The 24,465-nt window shown below is 49.2% G+C and overlaps 1 protein-coding gene across 1 annotated transcript; it reads right to left on the bottom strand.

The window, feature by feature from the left end:
- Nucleotides 1–163: 163 nt before the first annotated feature.
- On the bottom strand, nt 164–24,382 carry LOC117891885 (BMP-binding endothelial regulator protein). The gene is made up of 7 exons (XM_034797682.1): nt 23,897–24,382; nt 11,129–11,482; nt 8,704–8,786; nt 4,240–4,342; nt 4,002–4,184; nt 3,006–3,218; nt 164–2,923 (listed from the first exon to the last, which is right to left on the bottom strand). Exons 2-7 carry the CDS (start codon nt 11,313–11,315, stop codon nt 1,449–1,451), a joined length of 2,244 nt encoding a protein of 747 aa, XP_034653573.1. The 5' UTR covers nt 11,316–11,482; nt 23,897–24,382; the 3' UTR covers nt 164–1,448.
- Between the last annotated feature and the right edge of the window lie 83 nt (nt 24,383–24,465).

The following is a 24,465-nucleotide window of genomic DNA, read 5'->3' as shown; positions in this document are numbered from 1 at the left end:
CGAATGGAGGGAAGTTCAGTTGGATCTGAGCTGTGAAGTTCGTGCCTGCGAAACCGATGCCGCACTCGAATAAACAGCACTTTTGCCAGAGATCCCCAAAGCCAAGACCCCGATCCACCATCCACAAATATAAACACAGTTCCCATTAGATTTGTTTTTCGTATATTTGAATTTCATTTATCCATTTGCAATTGTTGCATTGGGTTGTCCGTTCGTTCTTTCCTCCTCTCTTAGGATATTTATCTTGTCTGGCAAATGTACAGATCCAGCCATCACTACTAAGTATATTCCAAGAAGTATCTTGTATCTTGTATCTTTATAGTTAGGTAAATTACATTAAGGTTCATTCAACTCGATAAATCTGTAACTATAATTGGAAAATGGCAAAGAGCATCCTTCGGTATTCCATCGGGGCTACGTTTAAGTTTACGAGTTACCATTAAGAGTAAGTGCATAAATACGAGTAGTTGGAGTAGTAGAAGTAGTTTCATATACATATGTATATGTATGTGGGGTTTATAAATATTAACACAGTTTTGGGGGTAAAAAGTAAACGGGGGTTAAGGTTAAGCGGAACAGGAAACTGGATTGTTCTGCGTCTTTGAGCGGGGTTAGAGTGAGGTTGGAGAGCAGGATCCAGACTGGATATGGATTCTAACTAAGCAAAAATACTGTTTTGTGCTATTCTCACACGTATGTAGTAAGTATTGTAGTAGTAGGTGTTCCAGGTGCTGTTTTGGGGGTGGGGGAACTTAGGCTTAGGGCTTAAATTTTAAGCAAACTTTAGCTAGGTTTCTTTCGGTGCTAACGCTAAGTACACGTGGCCAGCTAGGGGGCTAGGGGCCGTGCTAGGAGAGTACAAAACTAGGAGTAAGAGTTTCCGTTAGTCAGTTAGCGTAACTTAGTGCACACACACACATACAGGAATACAAATACAAATACAAAATCGGGCACACACACAACAATATAAAATACATCCATGTTTGATCTAATCAAGAAAATTCCTTTACTAAAGCTAAAATAAATAAAACTTAGGCTCTATGCGAAATGGCGACAGTTGGAGGATGAGTTTCGTTGATGGATAGTGCATTGCATCCACACGCACATATACATTATATATCTCTGTATATAGTACATATATATCTATCAGGATATATGCATGTGTCTGCCTGTTTCCAGAGGACTGTACGCAATGCTTCAGCGTAATACTGCTGCCTGTGTCTGTCGTGTCTGTCTGTCTGTCTGTCATGGGAGCGAATTCAACTAAAAGTTCCCCCACTCTCTCGCTCTCTCTCGCTCTCCCTCTCGCGCCACTAAAAGTATGCCACGAAAAGTTGTCTTCGCGTGTGGGAGAGTCAATCTGTGCGAGACAGAGTGTACGTGTGCGTGTGTGTGTGTGTGTGTAGTAACTTATGGCAGAGCAGAAGGGCAGCGGCTCTCTCTCTCTCTCAGTGGAGTGGCGGCGGCGTGCGATCCGGCGCACGCTGCTGCAGCAGCAGGCTGCTGGGGACATGCTTCTTGATGAACTCGTTGTCCAGCAGCTGATTCTGCTTTTGGTGCTGACGATGCTGATGCTGGCCCTGCCTGCTCCTCTGCTGGAGATGCTGAAGGTGCTGCTGCTGCTGCTGCTGCTTGCGTCGCCGTCCCTTGAAGGAGTTTGGACCGGGAAACCGCCTCAAGCTGTCCCCGTAGTACTCGTTGTCCAGGAAGTTCGCGAGAGTGGCATTCCGCCTGAAGCCAGCGGGACAGTTGGTGGCCGTGCGCCAGTCGGGCAGCTGGACGCCGAGGCGGCGGCACTCGTGGGCGTAGGCCGCGAAACTGTCGCAGTGGCAGCTGCCCGAGGGGCACTCGCAGACGTCCATGCGGCAGGAGTCGATGTAGTTGATGGGATTAAGCCTACTATCACAGTGTCCGAATACTTCCGAGACGCGCAGCGGCTGGCAGTAGAAGCTCGACCGCCGCTTGTTGCACGTGGGCAGGGCGGCGATGTTCTCGCGGGGGCGGGAGCAGGACTTGGGGCCGCCCACCTTCCAGGAGTTGGCAAAGTGCCAGACCTCGTCGTCGCCGTGCTGCCGCCCGTCGCGTCCCGTGAGATCGTCGCGCCCGCTGCCGTTGAAGTTGCCACACAGGCCGCACATCCGATGCTTGAAGTGAGCGGGCACCGAGACCTGCAGGAAGCCGCTGCCATCCCACTCGATGGCCAGTCCCAGCTCGGAGCGCAGCAGGACGCCACCACCCTCGGCCAGCCGCCCGATGGTCACGTTCTGGTCGCCGGCACGGCCCGCATAGGGCAGCGCCACCCGCGTGCCGTTCACCTTGACGCGCAGCTTCTGGCCGAGATTGATGCGCAGGTTGTGCAGCTTGAGGGTCACCGTCTTGGCCCAGCTGGAGCGCTTCGTGCCGCGGCCGTCGTTCGTCAGCCGAATGTGGAAGCTGTGGCCCTGGCAGTCGGCGGCCAGCTGGTACTTGCAGCTGCCCTGGAAGCTGAAGAACTTCCCGTCGAAGGTCTTGAAGTGCGGATCCCCGAAGACGGTGCAGGTGCCCGCCGTCTCCACACACCGCGGGCAGCACTCGCCCGGCGGCAGCTTCAGCTCCTCGTTGGCCCGACACTTCACCTCGGGGCAGCGCATCTCCGAGCAGCGAATCGTGCCGCCGTTGCAGCGACAGCTCCGGCAGGGGCCCATGTTCCACGTCTCGTTGTTCTTGTAGATGATCCCCTCCAGACTGCACTCGCTGCGCACCTCGGCCACCGCACAGCGGGGACAGCAGCCGTCGTCCTCCTGGAACTCCGGGGCGCACTCCAGGATGGGGCACGTGGCCCGCTGGCAGATGGAGGTGCCGTTCAGACACGTGCAGTTGGTGCAGCGATCCGGCGTGAACTGCGTCTTGTCATAGTGGAGTTTGTTGTTGAAGATGCACTTTCCTGCAGGGTAAATGGAGAATGGAGAATGGAGAATGGAGACATGGAAGAGGCTGCACTGGGGCGGGACTGGGAGTCTTCTCACCTGTCACTGGTATGAAGACACGCTGCTCCGTGCAGCGGGGGCAGCACTCGTTGGGGTGCTGCTTCTGCTTCGTCTTGGGGCACTGCAGAATGGGGCAGGTCTTTTTGGCGCAAGTCAATTGGTTGTCGCCGCACTGGCAGACCAAGCAGCGATCGTCGATCGAGGCGACGACCTCTTGGCCCTCGGCCACCGTCTGTCCGTTGATCTTGCAACCTGCCAAAGAGTTAAGCACATCGAATCCCATTAGACAGCGGCCTAGATCGCCCTGACATATGATTTAGATCGCTTTCCGATGTTTGGCCGCGAGCCAAGAAATTTTCCACAAGGCGAATCGCGATCGCCCCAAACGGGTTTCCCACTCATAGCAGGGCCCCGGATTTGCAGTCTCTTTTTTCTTCTGTTATTGATATTGGTCTGATATTGCTGTTGTTTTCTCAGATGGGCGACATTGTCCCCTTAATAGACAATTTAAAGCCCATAAACCAGCAGATTGCTCAGAGCCGACAATAACAGCGGGGCAGAACGGATCAAAACAGATCGGAGGAGAGGGTCCGAGTCGAATATCGGAATGCCCCATGAATAAATCATTTGATAATAGAGCCATAAAGAAGCCTCAACGATCTTTAGTCTGATTGGGTATCGAATATCAAGCACACTTGGCCTCCATCTGCGATGGGAAGCTCTTCGGCCGAACGATCTTATCTGCAAGTGATCCTCGAGTAAGTATTGGGTGCACATCTATCTCTCTTCCCATCTGATGATCATCTTTCACCCATTCACCCGTGGAACCCTCTGCATGGGTAGAGTATCGCCTTTGTGGACAAATTGTTGACCATCTGGCGCTCTGCGGCTCTCTATTGTCTGGCGATTATGAGGCATTAGTCTGAGGTTGCAGCTAATTTTAGTGCGTGATGTTGCTGCTCTGACGCGCGGCGTGGACTGGGCTGGAATCGCTCGGAGTGATGGGATGGGTGGAGCTGTTGGGGAAGGACTTACCCTGACAGGTGGGACAGCACTCGCCGGGACGCGGCGCCTGCAGCTGGTTGTCGTCGCACTGTGAATAGCACTTTTGTATTGTCTCGGTGACAACACTAGCGATGCACTTGTACGTCTTGCAGGGATCCTCCGGGTCGCTCCACTCGGCGCCACTCGCATAGGGCAGCCCACGAAAGATGCAACCTTCACAGGAAAGGAATGAAATCTCTGCTAAAACCTCTCCCGTTGCGGTACTTACCTTTACACTTGCGGCAACAGGGGTCGCTCGACTCCAGCTTGGACTCCAGCAGGTAGCAGTCGTCGATGGCCGGACATGTCTTGGCGCAGTTCACAAAGCCGTTCTGTGGAGTTCGACACAATACGCAATGAGTATTCGGCTGGGAGTAGCTGGTTAAAGATATTCTGGCATCCCCTGTGTCGTATGCGCAATTTTCTCGCGTGAGAGATGCCTGTCAGAGTCGCTAAGCGTATGATTTGCAGCTCGAACCTTCTCTCTCTCTCTCACTCTCTCTGGGCTGATTTATGGCCCAACAGCTGCCTGCCATTTGCAATTGCTCAATGAAGCTGTGCACTCCGACCTTCGGGAAGCCAGCCAGCGCCGGCCAGCGCCAGTCAGCCTCCGCTGTAATTTACGCCAGCGAATCCAGACAGGGGCGTGGCGATTGCCTTGACTTTGTCTCCGACTGGAGACGGGGCTCTGCTGGGATTATGCAGAGTGTTTCTCTCTCGGATGCGAATGATTTATGCTCCGGTAATTTATCCCTACAACTGCCCCTGCAACCTGCAACTCGTTAGCTGATCCCCAGCCAGCGCCCAATCCCTGACCACCAGCCCACCAGCCCACCAGCCTTTGGTCAGCAGCATTTGGCTGGAATCGGCTTATGGACACGAGTATCTATGGGTGCGCATGGTGTATCTGTGTATCTGGAGTTGGCTGCTCGTTAACGACATGCTGACAGCTGCAACGCGGCCCATTAGAATTGATGTCGATCATAAGTCAAATTGTTGCAACTTGCCAGGCTTATGCAATTGCCTTTAACCCTTGTGCGCAGCTGCCTGCTGTGTAACTGTGACTGTGACAGGTTAAAGCCAGACCCAGAGCCAGTCTGAGGCTGAAGCTGAAGCTGAGACTGCGACTGCGACTGGGGCGACTGGGGCCGCCGCTAATTGTGAATGTATCTATAAATCTAGATAGATGTCGACCAAAAACAGGCAAAATATTTCACTAATTTGTATGCAGTTGCTTCGAACAATGTCTGGGGGTTTCGAGAGGGTATCCACTGGCTGTACGTGTGTGTGTGTGTCTGCTTGAGAATCTGTGTGAATAATTTAGTGCAACGAAACCAGATTGGATCTCAATTTGGATAGGGTAAAATGGCAACGGAACGGGCAATGGCAAAATTTGCAATTGTTATGGAAAATGAAATGAAAATGAAAATGCAACGGCTGGGGTGTCTGTGGGGAGGGGGGAGATGTTTATCATCGTATTAGATTTAATGGCAGTTGTTAGTTGGAATTTTAATGCCACTTTAGTATGGCATTCTCTCGCTCTTCCTCCCTCTCTCTGGCTGTCTGGCTGTCTATCTGTCTCTGTTTTTGTGTGGCAGCCATAAAATGCAATTGAATATCACCTTAATCGCTTTCTGTCTCTCGGATCAAAGTTCAAAATGCTCTCGAAATCTGGCAGCGACTTGGATTTGTCCACCGAGTACCCTCAGCATCTTCCACTTCCACTTCCACTACCCATTCCCAGCTCCATCTCCATCTCCATCTCCATCCAGCTGTTTATGCTTCGGAATTCTTTCTTTCTAATCTGGAACCGGTATGGAAAAATGTTCAGCCAACATGAAAGTTAAAGCACATTTGTGCTCCGCTCCGCTAGAGAGAGGGACAGAGAGGGAGAGCGAGCCATAGATTGAAGGCGCCACGATGGCAACCCAAGCAGCTAAGTAGAATGGTTGTTGCCCAGCGGCAGTGTGTGTTTGTGTGTGTGTTTGTGTGTGTGTATCTATGTGTGCCACAGTGGCAGAACCACATTTGCAAACGGCCTCTAACGACCTTGCGTTTGACAAAACATGATCAGTTTTAACACCGTCTTCGCCTCCCTCTCCCTCTCCGTCTGTGTCTGTGTCTCTACTTTTGTTGCTGCCTCTCTCTCTCTCTCTCTCTCTCGCTCTGCGAGTATTAGCCATCTCCATGTTGGCCCAATCGGCAAAACGGCAAAACGGCAAAACGGCAAACGTTTGCCCGGCAAACTTGGCCAGGTTAGTCTCTGTCTCTTTAGACACGGAGTGAATATGGTAATGACAGTCTTGTGGTTTTATGGTCATGTGTGTTTTGTCACTTGTGGGCTATGTCTCGGCTTGGAAGTGGAATTGAACTCGGAATCGGACTTAACTTATTTTAGAATGGAATTCCAGCGAATATGCAAGAAAGGAGTTGGCAGACCTGAATATTTGGCCAGATCTGGTTTGCCCGTGCTCCAGTATTCCGCATAGTAATCCATATTCATGGCTTCAGCCACAAACTGAAGCGAAATTATTGAGATATTTGCACAAATCCAGAATGTGAATGCTCTCGAGCTGCTGCCTCATGCGGAAGGTATTGACCGATAGTCCCCAATCCGCTAATTAAATCTCTCTCCGTAAACAAAAGTGCTCCAATGATTTCCGTTTCCTGATCATAAATCCTTCATTAATATTAATCAGGAGCGAGCGGCCTTCATAGATACAACTTTATCCTCAAATTTAATTTGCAAATATCTATAGAGAAAATCATCTCGAGTGGGAGGAAGTGGGTGGAAAACATAATAAAAACCGTTTAAATCATAAACCATTAGGAGCGATTCAGCGGATTCAGCATAATAAACGAATAAAACCGAAAATTTGTTGACGCGCAGTCAGCGACAGTCTGAGAGACAATTTCTTTGATTGTCCTTGACGGGATAAGCTCCCCCATACTCCTATACCCCTATACGAGTAGCTATTTGGAGCTATGGAGATTTGTGTACTAATATATTTTAGACAATAAACGCCAGTCGTAAAAGTTTACCCCACAACAAGTACTCGTACGAATAATGAGTGCCAGAGTGAGTGGAGTGTGAGTACGGGCACAGTCGCGCTGCCATAAAGTATCGGGTTTATGCGTGCTTCCCCAAATTACAGTTGAACGCTTTGCACACTTCATTGAGGAACTTTTTTGGCAGCCCTCAGAGAGAGTGGGGGAGAGAGCAAGAGAGCTTCCGAGGGGAGTGGGGAAGGAGAGAGACGCAAAGGCTTAAGAGAATCGCAAGCGAAACACAAATTAAATTCGATTTCATGAACTTTTAATGAGCTGCGCGCCGACGCAGCAGAGCATCGACTGTCGAACTGTCGGAGCGAAAGAGATGCAACATGAACCGCCGCGCCAGAGAGGGACGGCAGGCTGGTCATGGCGCCTTCCCAGTAAGGTGGCGCCAGCATTGTGTTTTCTGCTGCTGCTTTTTAATTTCGGTTACGCCCACTTGACGACGACGACGACGGCAGCCACAATGGAAATAATAATCACAACGAAGCTTAGCCCGGAGCAACGAAAGAGCTTCGACGATCAATCGATCGGTGGGTCGGTCGCTCGGACGAAGCAGCTCCCGATCGGATGGGATCGATCGAAATGATCGGCGCCAGCTTCGGCAGCAGCGGCTGCGTCTGTCGGTCAAATTGGAGCAGCGGCGTTTAGCAGCGCTTAGCGTTAAATTAGCGGCAGCCCCACTCGCAGCTATCTGGCAACCCTGAAAAGGCCTACCTCCCCCTCCCACCACATGAGCACGCGCTCGCTTAATGACGACACGAAGCTGAAGATCGAGCAGGGAACGGGAATGGTGACTGGAAGAGCGCTGGAGACCCGGGATCGAAGCCCGTCGGTAGCTGGCGACGAAAAATCACAGCAGCGGCGCCAAGTGTTTGTCAAACGATCGCTAAGCCATACCTCTACCTCTACCTCTACGACTACCCATGCCATCCATGTCCGTCCTACACTGTGGTTAACGATTGTCATGTAGCGTCGAAACCCGTTTGACGACCTTGGATCATAAAAATTCAAAGGCGTGAGAGAGAGAGAGAGAGGGAGATCCGCAGAGCGAGAGTGAGCCAGAGTGAGGAAGAAGGTGAAGCCAAACAAATGCAAACAGAGCCAAACACTTTCAGCCGGTTCCGGCCAGATCTACAGCTCCTGCATTTCTTTAAGTAATAACTAAGTATGAATGTACATATGTATGTATGTATGTACATACTTATGTATGTATTTATGTACAAATGTACATGTATGGTATCTGTCTCCTCTAGTGGACGGACCGGGGACAGTCCCATGTACACAGATATTTGAAATATTTTTGGAATTTTCATTTTGGCAGGCGGCTAAGGATTCCATTTCAATGAAATGTGTCTGCGTGCGGATGTCCTGCTGGCTGGACACTGGCGTCGCCTCATGCAGAGAGCCAGACAGGGCAGAACAGGACACGACAGTACATGAGATTTATTTTAGCACTGAGGCCAGGCAGTGTTGGCCATGTTAGGTTATTTCATTTCATTCCGCTTTAAGTGACTTTTTATCGAGGCCAAAGGCCGAGTCCTAGTCCAAGTCTTGGCAAGGATCCCAGGAGCCGCCCAGTGTTGGGCTTGGGGACAAAAGGGGACGCTCTGGTACTGCAAGTACCGCGGAAACTTACCTGGCAGATGCACTTGAAGCACTTGGAATTCTGGATGCCCGTCAGAACCTCCTCTCCCTCGACCGAGCAGGACAGAAGATCGCCTGAAATGGGAATTACAGTTTTGATTAGTGATTAAGATAGTGGCAGGGAAGGGGTCGGGCTTATCAGGGCATCGTAAATCCCCCGTCTCCACCATTTCCTGCCTCTTGATGTAATAATACTCGGCAAACACACAGATAATTCATTCATGCACAAACACGCAACGAGAATCGCCGGAAATCGCCCACTGACGGAGAGATGGTATCCGAGCACGTGACCCAAAACGGAGAAGGCCCCCTTCCCCTTCCCCTTCCCTATCCCTGATCCACTCACCCCTGCCCCCCTCTCAGGTCAAAGAGATTAGGCCACTTATCGGTGTAGCTGTGTGAGAGTGAAAGAGTGCTTCTTTGTTTGGTTTACCTTTTGGGGCTCGGCTCGACTTCCTCTGTTTGCGGCGCTACCTGCTGCTCTTCTGCTGGCGCCACGTCAAAGGGTGTATTTATATAGGGTGGCGCAGTCTCGTTCTGTTTGCACGCACTGCAACAAATATAGCGACGACTGAGAGTCCTCTTAAGTGAGGTCTCACCTTTGCCTAAACACACCTTGGCCATGCCGTGCACCAACATGTCGAAACATGTTTCAGAATAACAACAACAGAACAACAGCAGCAGTGAAGCAGCGCAGCAAAAGGCAAACGGAGACCACAGAGAGTGAGAGAGGGAGACGAGGTGACCCGAGCCGAGCCCCAGACCGAACTCTCGTTCCTTTTGTGTTGGCGAAGGAGTGGAGGAGGAGCAGAGACCACCTGCAATGTGCTGATAAACGCGCGCACACAGACAGAACTGCAAGCAGAGCAATGCTCCTTCCCTTTCTCTCTTTTGTGTGCAGTGATAAATGAAGACGCTGGCGCTTCGGCTGAGGGGTGCAGAAGGGAGAGAGGATGCAATTGTGCTACCTTTTTCTTCTGTTGTTGCTGCTGCTGCTGCTGCTGCGCTCTGTGGGCGGCTTTAGGACTTATTATCGTTCTTCCTCCTCTGCGGGATCCCCTTGGTTTCCCCGTTGCCCTTGTGCAATCCATATAATTTGTTCCCTTGTTTGTTTGGCGTTCTGAGTGGTGGGAAAGGGAAACCTTTGATGATGGACTCTTTCTGCTTCTTGTTCTTTCCTGTTATACGATTGTGTCCTGCTGTTTGGATTCATAAACAAATCAAGTGGAAGTTTTCCCCCCAATTGTATTTCTCGTTTGCCGGCGGGGACTTTCTATATTCCTTTCTCTTTTCGTCGCTCCATCGTTATCGTTCCGTCGCTGGGGGACAGAACAGTTAATGAACTTGGCTCAAGTAACCCGATATATCGGCACTGCAATATATCTAATTTATGCGATTTTTTATTTCGTTCAACACACTCGAAAATCCATAAAAAAAGTCTACTCAAAAATGCTTTAGAAGCCGAGAGGAGAGCGAGAGGGAGAGGCTGATAGGAATATGCTCTCAGGCGGTAGCTGCTCCCGCACCACCCTTCTGCTCCCCCTCAGCGGCTGGCGTCGGCGGCGCCGTTCGCTAATTAATCGCAGTTCGCAGATTAAGCGCCAGCCACAGCGGGAGGAGAGCGTGGGGAGTGGAGACGCCACGTGTTAAGGGGACCCACCAATATGGACAAAGTACATACGATCCAAGGCAGCACCCAGCGAAAGGTACAAATGACCCGCTAAAGTCGATCACAATGTCAGTGATGATGACTCAGTGATGATGACAATTGCTGGAAGTTCCCTGGAAAGTGATCGGAATAACTAAGCCGATCTACGAGTATAATCACTGCAGCTGGCAGCTGCCACCAAAGCTGTTATAAGCTCGTAAAAATCAGCTAAAATCAGTTAAAATCCATGATTCATTGCCATAAGCCATAACTAAGCCTGGGCAGAGGGGCAGCGGAGGAGAAACTGTGGGAAATATTTGAATAATATTTCCAAATTCTGGAAGAATGTGTTGAGCTCTATCGAGGTGGAGGGAGGTTTGGTTTTGCTTCGTAGTTTTACGATCAGATTTGGAACGGAGTTTATGGCCCGAAGATTGCCACTCAAACAATGATGAAATTAGTTTTGGGTCCTCGAAACTTGTCTTCACTTGCATCATAAAACGATCATTAATAGAGCAATCAAACCAAACCTTTGTGGAAGCGGTTTTATAGAGGGCCTAAATTGAATCCAGTTCCCATAGAGATCTCCATGAGCGATCTCCTACTTAATGAGGTAATGGCGCGTAAAGTAAAGTAAATCTGAAACGATCTCTTCACGCACCCATCAGGCCATCAAGCAATCATTCTCAAGTGATCTGTTGCACACAACGCGGTCGAGTATTTACAATACATTCAATCGATCGATCGCCACGATCATGAGAGCACTCACCATGAAGACTATCCCCGACTCCGGCGGCAGTCGTCGTCTGCAGTGGGAGCATCGAGAGCAGGATCAGTGCGAGAATTGTTCTCCAATGTGTTTGCCGCCTCAAAGTTGATGTTGATGTTGATTCTGGCTGCTGTCCACTGGGAGACGGGCCACAAGGTTTCCACTTGCCACTCGATTTGCAACACATTTTCACAATTCGATCGAGTTCTTCAGAAATCTCTATTAGTTTTCCGCCTCCAATGCTCTTCCTTGAATTGTTTTTGGATTGCGAATGTCTGTCCAGTGGTGGGTGCTCTACCCGTTGTTGTTGTTGCTATTGCTGTTGCGTGTTGCAGTTGCTCCGGTGAATTATGACTGGAAGAAATATTGTTTTCGGGGGAGAAATGAAATGAAAGATCACGATCAAGCCGGTTAGTTTAAAAATAACAGCAAGCGAGTCAAAATAAAATTGTTTGGATGTACTGCAGGTGTTTTGTAATACTTTGTACCTACAATACAGCTTTGTTGTTTGTTCGCATTAAATTTAGAATAATTTTGGAGGAACAGAACAGAACAGAACCGAACGGACTGCCTGTGTGTGGCAGTGTGTGTGCGTGCCACAACTGTTGCCGCGACTCTGATCTGACCTAGAGACTTTGCACTTGCCGCCCAGAGTGAAATTTGGCCAGTAAATCATTTCGTTTTTGGGTTTTACGACGTCTGTACTCAGAACATGAGATGATGTCCACAGATAGCATCGAATCGAGGTTCGGTACGGTTCTTGGCTCTTTCCTCTTGGCTCTTGCCTCTTGGCTCTTGGCTCTTGGCTACGAATTCTGCGAATCATCAGCGCAGCCTCCGGCCCGCCCCTGTCATTCTCGACTATCGAGAGGTGTTAAGACAACTTGGACATTATTAGTTTTGCGATTTATGGGTGCGTACTGCCCGTGTCTGTATCTGTGTATCTGTGTATCCGTGTATCGGGTTGTCTGTGCTGCCTGACGGCTGTTCAGGTAACAACAGATATGAGCCTTATGTGTGGTGGCTCTTTGTTCGGGTGTCGGATCATAAAAATGTTAATGATCTTTGACTGGCTGGCGCCAGGCCCGGGAATATTGTAATGTTTGAGTTATAATTAATTTCGATTGCTGTTGTTGCCGCATAATTTTTTATTATTTGTCTTGAACAACCAACAACCATCGGAATTGGCCAAAGATTTGTTTTCTTTTAGCTCCTCTGTTGGCTTTTTATTGATTTCTGGCAGCTTCAAAGTGGCGCCAGCCAAATGCCGATCCAAACTCCAACACGGATACGAATCTCTCGATGGCCAAAGAGCTCTGTTCTATGAATCACCCTAATCCCAATGCACAACCCACTCCCCAACGCAGTTGCCAATCGTGTGACGCTGCCGTCGATCGATTCGAGTGGGAGAAAGACGCAAAAAAACAGTGCTTGACCTGCCAAATGTCAGTCAAGAGAACAAGTGCCGAGGATGTATTGAAATTATCGACACAGAGTGAGAGAGAAGTCAATCTTGTATACCCTTATTCTAAGGTATTTGTCGCACACATTTGACACTCACACACCCAACCCAACTGATAACTGATAAGAGTATGTACATGACTATATAATGCTCTGAATAATATGTAAATTTCTGCAATTGATAAGGTGCCACACACAAAAACAAATGCAGCAACAGCAGCGGCAACGGCGATCGACTACGTGCCCATCGGATCGGATCGGATCGGATCGGATGAGAGCGGAGCACCGCGAGATACGCCGTGCGATGTTCTTGTTCCCGTTGACCGTTGATGATTAGCTGCAATTTGTCAAGCGGTTCACAGTTGACAAGGACAATGCTCGGGACAGAACAAAAGCGGGAAACTACTTATAGACGTTGGAAAATGTACTAATTACAGCGCTGCCTGCCCCACAAATCAAACTCAAACTCAGGCAGAAGGAATGTTTCTTTGTTAGCTGAACGACAACTCATCATTCATCAGACAACCAACAGGAAGATCTTGCATGAACTGGCTCTTGTTCTGGTACTTGTTCTGCTTCTGTGGCACATCGTGAGCATTATGTAAGGCTCGTTTCGTATCCAACTTCAATGTCAAAGTGATTCCCCATTCGAAAAAGCAGTTCTTGAAGAACAATGAAGCTGAAGTTGATTTCAATTGGATTGGGTCGCTGTGCTTCTCAGCGAGAACTTTGCTATGCTTTCGGCTTATCGTGTGGGTTCATTGTTCACTCTCATAACGATGTTGCTGATGCTGATGTTGATGCTGATGCTGATGCTGATCGTGCCACATGTGTGGCTGTGCCGTACGCAGTCTCCGAATCGCCAAATCTGTCGAGTGGCTCTGCTGCGAAGTTTTGTGGCTTGGGGTTAATGTGCGATCGAGTGTCGATTGGGAAATTGTCAAGAGCAACAAACTGCGCCACTGGAACGGCTGCTGGCTGCTGTGCCTAAGGTTGTTCTATAAATAACTACTCCTAGTGGGGCAATAGTGAGAATTAGCGACAGCCACTTAATGAAAAGTCGAGCTTAGATCTCTGTTCTGTTCTGTTCTGTTCTGTTGGGTTGTGTTCGGTTCGGTTCGGTTCGGTAATGTGTATAATTGACCGCCCGGCGGCATTGCATGCCGACTCCAACTGCGACTTTGACGATGTCGTGCCAATTAAAGTGGCTGAGGGCTGAGTGCTGAGAGTGGCTCTGCGGCCAGTGATTATAGGCTTTGTCCCGACTGCGATTGGGGTTTCTAATGGTTCCGACATGGCGTCAAGCAGCCCAGGCCGTGCGGCAAGGCCAGGCCCGGGCCCCGGCAGGGCAATTAAGCGAACTCCAACATGGCTCAGGGGTTGCGTTGCACTTGAAAGGGAACTGCAACAAATTGGTTGGTTGGTTGGTGGCTCTGGGCCTCGTCTCCACCCGAAAGGGTTACGTTACGCATGGCACGCAGACGGCGTCTAGACAGGGAGCCCAATAATGCGCGGTAGGTAGGTAGGTAGGTAGGTGGACTGCCCCGAAGGTTGCCCTGCCAGCCGAGAGCCAAGGCCCAAGACCCGCCGGTGGCTTATCACACTCTCCATCGCAGGTTCCACTTAAAAGCCCGGCTAGAAGTGCAAGTTGGCTGCCAGGCCTGCCCTGGCTGTGGCCTCTTCTACCTCCTGCCAATTACTCTCGGAGTGGACCATGTCGCCGACTTAATTCAATTAACAGCGGAATGCGCGGGCTCCTCTTACAACATCAGCGGCCACATCAGCACCGAAAGCATAACCATTAAGGCCCCAGAGATCAGTCGTAATCCCTCCTCAAATGGCGCCACAGCAGAGCCAAGCAGAAACTTTGGCGAATCATGCAAATTCCACAAGAGCTTCAGCTACAAGACACGACTCCCAGCTAGAGCTCCGGCTCCAGCTTAGACTCCGATTCGGATCGGCTGGGAGGGTTTGTCGCTGTCGGTTGGTTGTCGGCTGGTTGCCTGGCAACTAATTTCAATGTATTTGCATATCGAAGTCTGTTTGCCACAACAATGAGATGGCTAAAAACGCACATTTGTCAAATGGCAGGCCCTTCGGGGCAAGACTCGTTCGAGATTTCAACTCTATTTGGTACAAATTCACATGACAGTCAGACCGAACCGAACCGAACCGAAACCGTAACCGAAGCCAAGCTGAAAGGATGGGGGAAACGATTACAGCTCCAGCTCCAGCTCCAGCTGCAGATGAAGACAAGGCCCAGACCCAGACCCAGCCTCAAGCCGATGACGTTGACGATTGCCCAAGACAATGGGCCAGGCCAACAACAGCCACAAAAGTCAACGAATTTGATATGTGAGGAGGAGAGGGGAATGGGAAGGGGAATTGGGATTGGGAATGGAATGAATGAATGCATCGAACGACATAATAAAGTCACAAGACAGACAAACGTACAAGAGCTAACAAAGCTATTAGCCATCACCATCATCATCATCATCATCATCATCATCATCATCATGAACATCGATGTGGCCCAGCCCATAGCCAAGAGCTGAGGCCCAGGACCACAGTGAAGACCTCAAACTGTTCCCCCCGCAGCCTGCCCGAGCAGACTCGTTCCATCTGTCCATCAGTCTGCGTCTCTTCTCCGTTCTGTGTTCCCTGTTCTTGGGCGAAGAGTTACTTTGAGAGTCCTACCCTCGCATTGGGGCAATGGTAATGCGATTTTAATAGCGGTTCGAAGCAGTGCGAACCGAACCCAAATGTGCCGGAATAAGTGCTCCATAAAAGTCACACATCATATACTTTAATTAAACGGGATTCCATCCGAGACTTCTCGAATGGCTTTTCTATGGCGAGAATGCAGTGAAAATATTTATGGATCCATCCCATCTGATGATTAAGACTAGCTTCCCTTTCCCCCGTTTATTGGCTTCCAAATGAAGACTTTAACTTTGGATTCGCATGTCCAAATCAGTTTGATTGGCTGCAGCTATCATTCGATCGATTGGAACTCATATTCGCGGATCTCCATCTATGGATCTGTGAACATATTGATGCTGTATGCTGATTGCCCCGTTGATTGCCTGGCCAATCAGCATTAGCCAAGCCATTCAAGGCCTTATTTGGAGCAGATTGGACTCCCGATCAACGCTGATCAGCAATCTGAGGCGAATCTCCAGGCCAAATATTCCCAATCGGGCACATCTGCACACAAATAACTTTTCAGCCGAAGATCGTGCAGAGTTCTGCCATGAATCATGGATCAAATAGCATGATTTCTATTATTGTTCCTAACTGGGGGACCACCACCAATAATGGACCCAAGGCAGTGGGGTTCTGCATCACTGAAACTTGAGTATTATTCGCAAATTTACCGCAAAATCTATAAATAGCTCGAAACAGCAGAACATTAATTGATACACAGACATTGCCCCCTAGCTTAAGCTATGACTGTGTGCGTATGAGTGTGTATGTATGTGTGTATGTGTGTAGCTATTTCCAATCCAAAGTCGAACTTTGTGCAGAGCAAAAAAAAAACAAAGACAAAAAACAAAACAGAAATTCCAAACAAATTTTGTTGTGCAATTATTTAGGCGAAAGTTAATCAAAAATCTACGTATACAAAATATTTGTGGCCTTTTTTTCTCCCTCTCCCTCCTCTTCCTCTCTCTGTGTTTTTGTCCGAAAACCGGATTTATTGATCGAAGATGAACGCAGCAGCAGCAACAACAACAACAACAGCAACCACAAAGGCCTCTGCTGTATAGCTGTAAACAATATTTAGAAACAACCTACCAGCGATCCAAACACAAAACCACCTCAAAATGGGTTGTGGAGTGGGGAGTGGGGAGTGGAGGACAGGGGAAAGAAAAGAGCCCAAGAAAACAACAACATTTTGAGCAGACGATTTACGGGAATTCCAGCGAGTGACGTGCGAAACCCGAAGTTGTTGTTGTTGTTGTTGTTGTTGTTGTTGTTGCTGCTGCTGCTGCTGCTGCTGCTGTTATTTGTTGCTGTTGTCTGTTATGGTAGCGATCAGCACCGGCGCCGCTTCTGGCACATTTGTTTAATGACAATCTCGAAAATGCCAGAGGAAAGATTTAAAATTTCTTAGAATAAGCCCCCTGCCCTCTCCTCCCACAGTGCCAGTTGGCTGGGAAAACAAGTCTCGAATTGAGATTATTGTTGCTTATTATTTTTGGGTGAAGTTCGGATGAGTTTCGGCGACCTTTTCCTTGGGCATGATCGCTGGATCCCCGAACATTCCAGAGCTAAGGAAAAACTAAATGAAACCTTCTGCTAAGCAGAGCTTCCATGAAGGGCATCCAAGCTTCGATGCGGCGATCCCCCCCACCGCCCAGACACGAGTAGTTCCGTTCGATTTCAACCATCAAAATGGTTTTCACAGCAAATTTATTGATTAGCAACCAAATGCGAATTGTTTGAATATTTTCGAATATTTTGTGGAGAGACAAAAAAAATACAACAGGGGGTGGGCTGGGGTAGGGTGGGGGGTCGTCGCACAGGTGCCGTGGGTAACACTTCAGGCGCCTCCCAATACACGGATCCCCCAGCCGAGCCCGTTCTGTTGCCGATTCTCCGTTTGTCGCCGATTCTCTGCTAATATTTCTGTCGCGCTCTCTGCTGTAGCGAACTGAAACCCGATATGGCCATAAAAAATATTACCTCTATATGCGATCTGTGATCTGTGATCTGTGTGCTGTGCATATGCAAGAGCGCCAGAAGGGGTGGAGGGGGAAGGGTGGCACTAAATTCCTCACCCATGATTCAGATCGTTCCTCTACTTCCGCTTCTGCTGCCGCTTCTTGGGGTTCGTTTCTAGAGTCTTTCGTCTCTCGACTCTCGTTTGGCGCTTGGCGTGTTCTGTTTCTCTGTCTCTGTCTCTGTTTCTGTCTGTGCGTGTGTCTGTGGCAGGCACTGGCACTGGCACTCTTCCCTCCGCCTCTTCCTCCAGTCTCTGTCTCTGTCTCTTCGCTGGTCTCGTGTTTGGAGATCGGCTATCTCTTAATGTGTCTGTTAATTCACGTTGATGTGCTCATATATCTTCGCTCTGCGCTCTACGATTTCAGTGTTCGACTTTGACATGCAATCGTACGTACCCCCCCTGGGGTGTGTGTGTGTGTGCTTGTGTGTGACAACTGCATATGTGCTGGGAGGGGGAAACGTGCCTGCCCCAATCGAGTCGGATCGGTGGCATTGTGTTCTCCACTGCAGTTGCACTTGATCAGCTTCGCTTCGTTCGCATTTGATGTTCTGTCTGTCTGTCTGTTTTTCTCTCTGTTTGTTTGTTTATCTGTCTGCTGGTTCGGTGTCGTGTCGTGTCGTGACGTTGAACCTGCCACCGATCTCATTGTTGCTCTCTGCTTTGGCCCGGCATGTAGGTGTTAATTCAATTACGGCGACAATTACCGTCCGAATCGCGGCTGCTCTAAATTCTAGTGTCAGGCCAAAGCTAATGAACGGAACGATCCGTATCTGTAGCTATATGTACCTATGTAGAAGTGTTTTCCCAACCGATTCATCAATGGAAAGCCAGAGCTTTAGTTCTTATTGAAGAAATGCCCTTCGTTTGGGGACTCTGGGATAGTTGAAAGCTTTCCTTCACGCTCTTCTCTCTGCCATTTTCCCGCTCATATTTTCCATAGTTATTGACATACAAACACAAGCATAAACTAGTCTGTTTATGAGTGGACCGAGCTGGCAGGCAGCAGCAGCCGCATGATTTCAAATTAACATATGATTATCACAAATTTTGCTTCCATTTTTATGGGCAGCATCTCTCGCTGCTCGCTGCTCGCTGTCCATCTCTGCTGTTGCTGTTGTGTGTGTTTTTTACACACATTTTGCATAGAAAATACATAAATGCACATTAATACATTTCCATACAAATGGCCCACAAAGACCCGCAGCAGCAGCAATCGTGGTGGCTCGGAATGCTCGAATGTGGCCGGTGGCCGGTGGCCGGTGAAGGAGTCACCAATTCCAATTCCAATTCCATTTCCATTTCCATCTCGAGCTCTGATATCTGCATAATTTGTGTGAAATTGCGACTACAAATTGCTCATCTGAACCGCTAACCCTTCCGCAAACAAAAGAAACGACTTTGCTGGACTTTGGGTTCCACGAAACGCCTTTAGGGGCCGCAGCAGATGTAGCAGCAGGCCAAGAAGCGCCACACGAGCGCTGTTATCAAGGTGCTTTATGACGCCCATTACTCTCCCTCATATATCTCGCTCTCTGTTCTAGATATATGTATGTAAATATGTGTATATGTACAACATTTACAATGGAAATTGTTTGTTCTCTTTGCAGTTGTTCCGCAGCCGCTCTTTCCATGGATATAATATCGTTTTGCATAGCTCTCGATGATACAAATCGACTGACTATATCGTGTATCTTCCGTTGGAACGAGGTATTTGCAGTTTCTTGTTGCTTTTTGCTGCCAAAATGCGTCTGACATTGCCTGCCGGAATGCCTGCTGCCATGCCTGCCTGCCTGCCTGCCTGGCTGCCTGGCTGGGCGGTGACCGGAGACAGTGACGGCGATGCTTGTGCTGGTGGGAAATAAATAAATATTTTAAACAAATGTTCGCTTTTTGCTGTCTTGGCATATGCGAAGCGAAGCTCCGTGAGTATCGTTGCTATCGTTTTCTTGCTGTTGTTGCTGTTGCTGTGGCTGTGGCTGTTTGTGGCTGCAACAAATGAGCTTGTCAAGTTAAATGGCACGCACCAAATGCTGTCAGCGAGGTTGCACGCACACAGATGCACAGAGCCAGATACGCTCGTGTGTGTGTGCTTGGCATTGCCGCCATTTTGTCTGGCTGCACTGAGTAAATTGTTGCAATTGCTGACTGTAAATAAGCGAGCACAATGTGGCACAACACGGCGTATTAGTAATCTAGTTTATTTTTTCCGACTCTCCTCTCGCTCTCTGTGTGTGGGGCAAGGCTGCTCAGCTGCTGCCCCAAGGCAGTCTGAAAGGGGGAGAAGGTTGCTTTCGGGGCATGCCATCCATGGGGACTCTCATGTCAATTGATGTTTGCATTTCCATTTCACAAATTTCACAAAATTCGCAAATATTTATGCTCAACTTTGAGTACAGCTGGGGGGGAGGCAAAAGTTTACTGCTGAAGTTTCTAATAAAAGAAATTACTTTCTGGCTGACACAATGTCCCGAGATTTCAGCAGAGTTTTCCCCCGCTGAGGAGCAACTTCTGGGAAAGTGACAAAAATGTCTCCCCCGAAGAGCGAAGCGATCGTAGGTTTCCCCCTCCTTCTGCAACTCACCCCTCTCCCATCATGTCGTGGCCCCCCGCCACATAGTCTGGCGCATCCAGCAGATACAAAATACAAGCTACAGAAGAGCCAAGCAAGAGTCTGACTCTATTTTTAATATCTTATCAGAGGAATGTTTATTGGCTTTGTATTGTTCTGTAAATATTAATTAGTTTCTTTGATTGTGTGCAAGAACAACAAAAGGGAACTCGCTCGTTCCTTCTCTCCTGTGTGTGTGTGTGTGTGTGTGTGTGTGTGTGTGTTTGCGTGTCATGGCGAAATTATCATCGAATACGAGGGGGAGGTACTCTACGCTAGTCGGAATGATATGTGACGCAGAACTTCCCTCTGTCTGGCGTTGGCTGGTGAAATTGCAATCGGCGGACTCTGCTGCTGTCGCTGTTGTCTCTGCCCTGCCTCCAACCTGCGATGACGCATGCCCCTTCTGTGTGTGTGTGTGTGTGGGCATAGACATATGGCGACAAAGAAGCTGACGTCATGGGCCATCCATCCGTCCCATGGCTCGGGGCAGAGACACACGCAGGAACAACCCCCGAAATGCGTGTCAAGACTTTGGACCCACCGAAGTGGGCACTTGGCCCACTTGCCACTCGCTCTGCCAGCTGCCCCCTGCCGCCACACCACTCTGCACAGCGCACAGCTGCAACATCCACATACACACACACAGTAGTGGCAGCAGTCCCATTCCTATTCCCATTCCCAGTCCCAGTCCCACAGCAGCCGCGTCCCACGCAGGCAATTAAGAGCGCGACTTGGCTATTGGGTTACACTTAAACTTCACTTCCAGTCCGCTTGGTCGTTTGGCTGCGTCTCGTTTCGTTTCGTTTCGTTTCGTTTTGCAGTCAGCATTTAAAATTATTTATTAGAAGCAACAGTCGGACAGGCCGTGTCAAAGCGCGGGGGGATGTGGATGTGGATGTGGAGGAGGGAGAGGGGGAGGGGGAAGAGACAGGGCGGGCTGTGGACCAGGCCAAAACGGAGAGCGTATCAAATGCTTTTTTTCTTTCGTTTTTTTTCTGTTTTTTGTTTTGGGTTTTGCCAAAACGAAACGAGCCAAGCCGGCCCCAGTCCCCCGGACTCCGGTTCGAGCCAGGTTCAGAGCAGCAGCAGCAGCGAACACGTTAAGACCGGGATAGGGGGATCTCCATAGGGGCAAAGGAGAGGGGAGGAAAGAGAAGACTCTGCTCTATCGTCTGGCGCTTGGCGACAGCAATTTACCTTCGGGTACGCGTAGAACAGCAGCCAGCAGCCGAAGCAGCAGCCATCCCTGAGGAGAAAAAAGAGTCTCCAGGGGGGAGGAGGGGTTCTCTCTCTCTCTCTTTCGCTCTATAAATAAGCCAAAAACTGCGAGCACCAACAAGCTGAACCATAAATCATAAGCAGACGCACGAGTGTCGAGTTATTATGCGATCATATTTTAATTGCCGGATTATTATTATGCAGGCAGTGCCACAGCAGAGCTTCCCCCCCTGCATGCGCCCTCTGTTCGAGGCATGCCACAGTGGACAGTGGAATCGCCAACAAGCAGCTACAACAACACCAACAGCAACAGCAACAACAACAGCATAATCAAGCGAGCAACTGTCCGGCAAACAAACAAAACACCTGCAGAGTCTCTCCAGTCTGCAGACCCAAGACCCCATTCGAGATCGCATGTGGAGCTGTGTGGTGCGGAGTGGAGCAGACCCGAAGACCCGCTGAAGATTGTGGATCGCAGATCGCAGACCGCCTGGCTCTGCCTTGGACAGGTGCGTGAACGGAGAATGGTGGGAGGGAACCGGGGCCCAGAGAGAGGTGAGAGGGATGGAGAGCGATCTGGCATGAAGGAAGGCAGCCCGAATATGGAATGCTCTGAGTGTGGCAGTCCAATATTCCACGTGTCTATCCCTGCTCCTCGGGCGAGTGTCCTGGCTAATCCCGAGTGCTGCACAAAGCAAATCTTCCACAGCAAATGCTGCAATTAGCTTTCATCAAGGGTATCCACGCACACATGGGAGTGTAGAGTGCGGAGTTCGGCTACGCGTAGAGTTTTTTGTTGGAAAACCAAATTCACATGCAGTTTGTGGTTGCAGTTGCAGTTGTAGTCGTTGCTGTGGCCCGTTGCAGATGGTGGGCAGAAGGGGCAAACGAGTTGGCCCCGCCACTCCACTCTCCCATGTGTGTGCGTGTGTGTGTGTGTGTGTGTGTGTGTGTGTGTGTGTTCGCCGTTTGTCAGTTGGCTAAAACTGGTATGGTTGCATTTTTATTATAAAGCGAACAGAAACAACAACAGCAAAAAGGCGACACCTAGTAGTACGAGTAGTACCAGAGAGTCTGTTCTGTCCGATTGTCTATGCTCGCTGGTGGGGGGAAGGGTGGGTGCGGAGGTGGCAGGGTGCAGTCTGGAGAGTGCCACTGCAACTGGGGAATGGCACTGGCACCGGCACCGGCACTGGCACTGGCACTGGGAATGAGGACTGTCATCCAGGCCTAGTGTTGCCTGCTGCTCAGATGTCTGTGCCACGGACATTTCATGGACATCCACCGCAATGTGTACATTCATATTAACCCATGTATCTGCTGCTAAGCCCCTCTCCGCTCCGCTCCTCTCCTCTCCTCTGCCAACCTGCTGTACGCAGTTATTACCAACATTTCTTACGTTTTATTGCTTCTTCTGTTTGCTTTTCGGTTTTTGTTTTGTGTTTTGTGTTTTGTTGTGTTCTGCTGTGTTTTGTCTTGGCATTGCCCCTCGGGTCGTAATTTGTATTTGTGTCCTGCCATTCAGCTGCAGCCTCAGCGCAGTCCTCATTCTTCAGCCTTTCCTCTCCTAATGAGCCAACTCATTGTGTGCCCTGCTCCCTCTCTCTCTCTCTCTGTTCGAGGATAATACTCGTACTTTTTATGGTTATGTCAATGTAATACAGGAAATTGCCAGCGATTAGGTTAGTGACAATCCCAGTTGCAATGTCCGCGGCAGTGGAAGCTGCTGCATCCATTTATCAGACTGCTATCTATAAGCCATATAACCAGAGAGACAAGGCAAGAGGTGGATTTGACACATCGTTACTAATTGGATAAACAATGTGTCCCACAAGTGATTCATGCCACGCTCCATGCAAAGAGCGATGATCATTTGATGCTGCAGCAGGAGCCTCCAGCTCCATTCGCATGCAGCCACTGACTGGTTCCCCCTTTAATCTCTCAATTAGTGAGTTTAAACAAATTAGATTACTCTCTCTCTGGCCCAGCACATGAATCATAAAGATTTCGTAGAAAGTCTCTTGATTCATTCTCAGCGAGCGAGCGAAGCCAAGCAGCCAGCCGGAACTTTCGCACAGTAAATTTCCGTCTGGCAAAAATTCTATGCAAATGTTTCCTATTAATTACTGAAAGGAATATGTACATACATATGCACATATTTATATATTTATACTGATTGGATCGGATGCAGACAAACATAGAATGCTCGTAAATATGTTGGCATATTTGTAATTTGAGCTGCTACTGATTCTGTCTCCGATTTTTGATTCTGATTTGCAAAGACATTCCCGCGCTGATTTGTCGCCTATAAATTCCTTAGACATACATTTGGTATGTGGCGAGTACATACAGCATGTAGGGGCATGTCCAAGAGGGTCTTGTCTTTATGAGTTTTGAGAGTGGCCGAGGGGCAACGAGGCAGGAGAGCGCTTCGAATGTGATAATAGAATTCAAACAATTAAACAATTTTCGCAAACTGTTGAAACAACAAAAGGCAGATAGCGCGGACACACACACGCTCACACGGACGGACGGACGGATACGGAGACCCGAAGTGAAGTGAAATGAAATGAAATGTTTATATGTTTCTCATTATAATAAAACAAAATCGCACGCTCTCAGTCAGCGGGAGAGAGCAGCCCCTGATTCCCCGATCTGATCCGCAACAAAGTGCGCAGCCAGAGGGCCTGGGGTAGAGATTAATTGCAACAAAAAGAAAAGCAAAGTAAAGTAAAGACGCAAAGTTTACCCGTAATTACACTTCCAGATCGGGGGCGCTTCCAGACCCAGACGGGGCGGCGGGTGGTGCCAGAAATTGGCGGCAGTGCTCGTAACAACAGAATCGGAAATTAATTATGCTTGACATGTTGTTGCCTTCTCTCGCCCGTGGATCACTTCTGGGTTGGGGGTGGGGGTGGGGCTTGGGTTGGTGTTGAGCCTCAGGCTGCGGGGGCTGGCGGTGCGGGGCAGGTGTTGTAGCCTGCTTCTGCAGCTGAGATTGTTGTAATTGTTGCTGTACTCGTACTCGCAGTTATTCTTCTAGTTGTTGCTTTTATTGAGATTGCTGGAACTGTTGTAGCTGTTGTTGTTGTTGTTGTGGCTGGTGTCGATATGAATCGCATTTTCAATTGCCTTCTGTCTTGTGTGTGTGTCTCTCTTCGCTTTGGCATAAGACAGTGCGGCAAGAGGGGGGACACGGACACGGACACGGAGACGGACACGCACTCGCACTCCGCTCTCAACTCCACACAGAAGAATAATTCTCGCTCCTCAGAAACGCATAATTTATTGGAGCCGGCGCACGCCTTTCATTTCAAT

This window comes from Drosophila subobscura, chromosome E (genome assembly GCF_008121235.1).
Source record: "Drosophila subobscura isolate 14011-0131.10 chromosome E, UCBerk_Dsub_1.0, whole genome shotgun sequence".
Lineage (NCBI taxonomy): Eukaryota > Metazoa > Arthropoda > Insecta > Diptera > Drosophilidae > Drosophila > Drosophila subobscura.
This window is presented reverse-complemented; position numbering and strand designations above follow the sequence as displayed.

Bases quoted from the DNA above. Each gene is read 5' to 3' on its own strand.
- LOC117891885 (XM_034797682.1), bottom strand. From the start codon at position 11,315: ATGTGTTGCAAATCGAGTGGCAAGTGGAAACCTTGTGGCCCGTCTCCC. The intron at 3,219-4,001 runs GTAAGTCCTTCC...ACTCTTTGGCAG, and splicing joins GTGCTGTCCCACCTGTCAGG to GTTGCAAGATCAACGGACAG. The intron at 2,924-3,005 runs GTGAGAAGACTC...TTTACCCTGCAG, and splicing joins TGTCTTCATACCAGTGACAG to GAAAGTGCATCTTCAACAAC.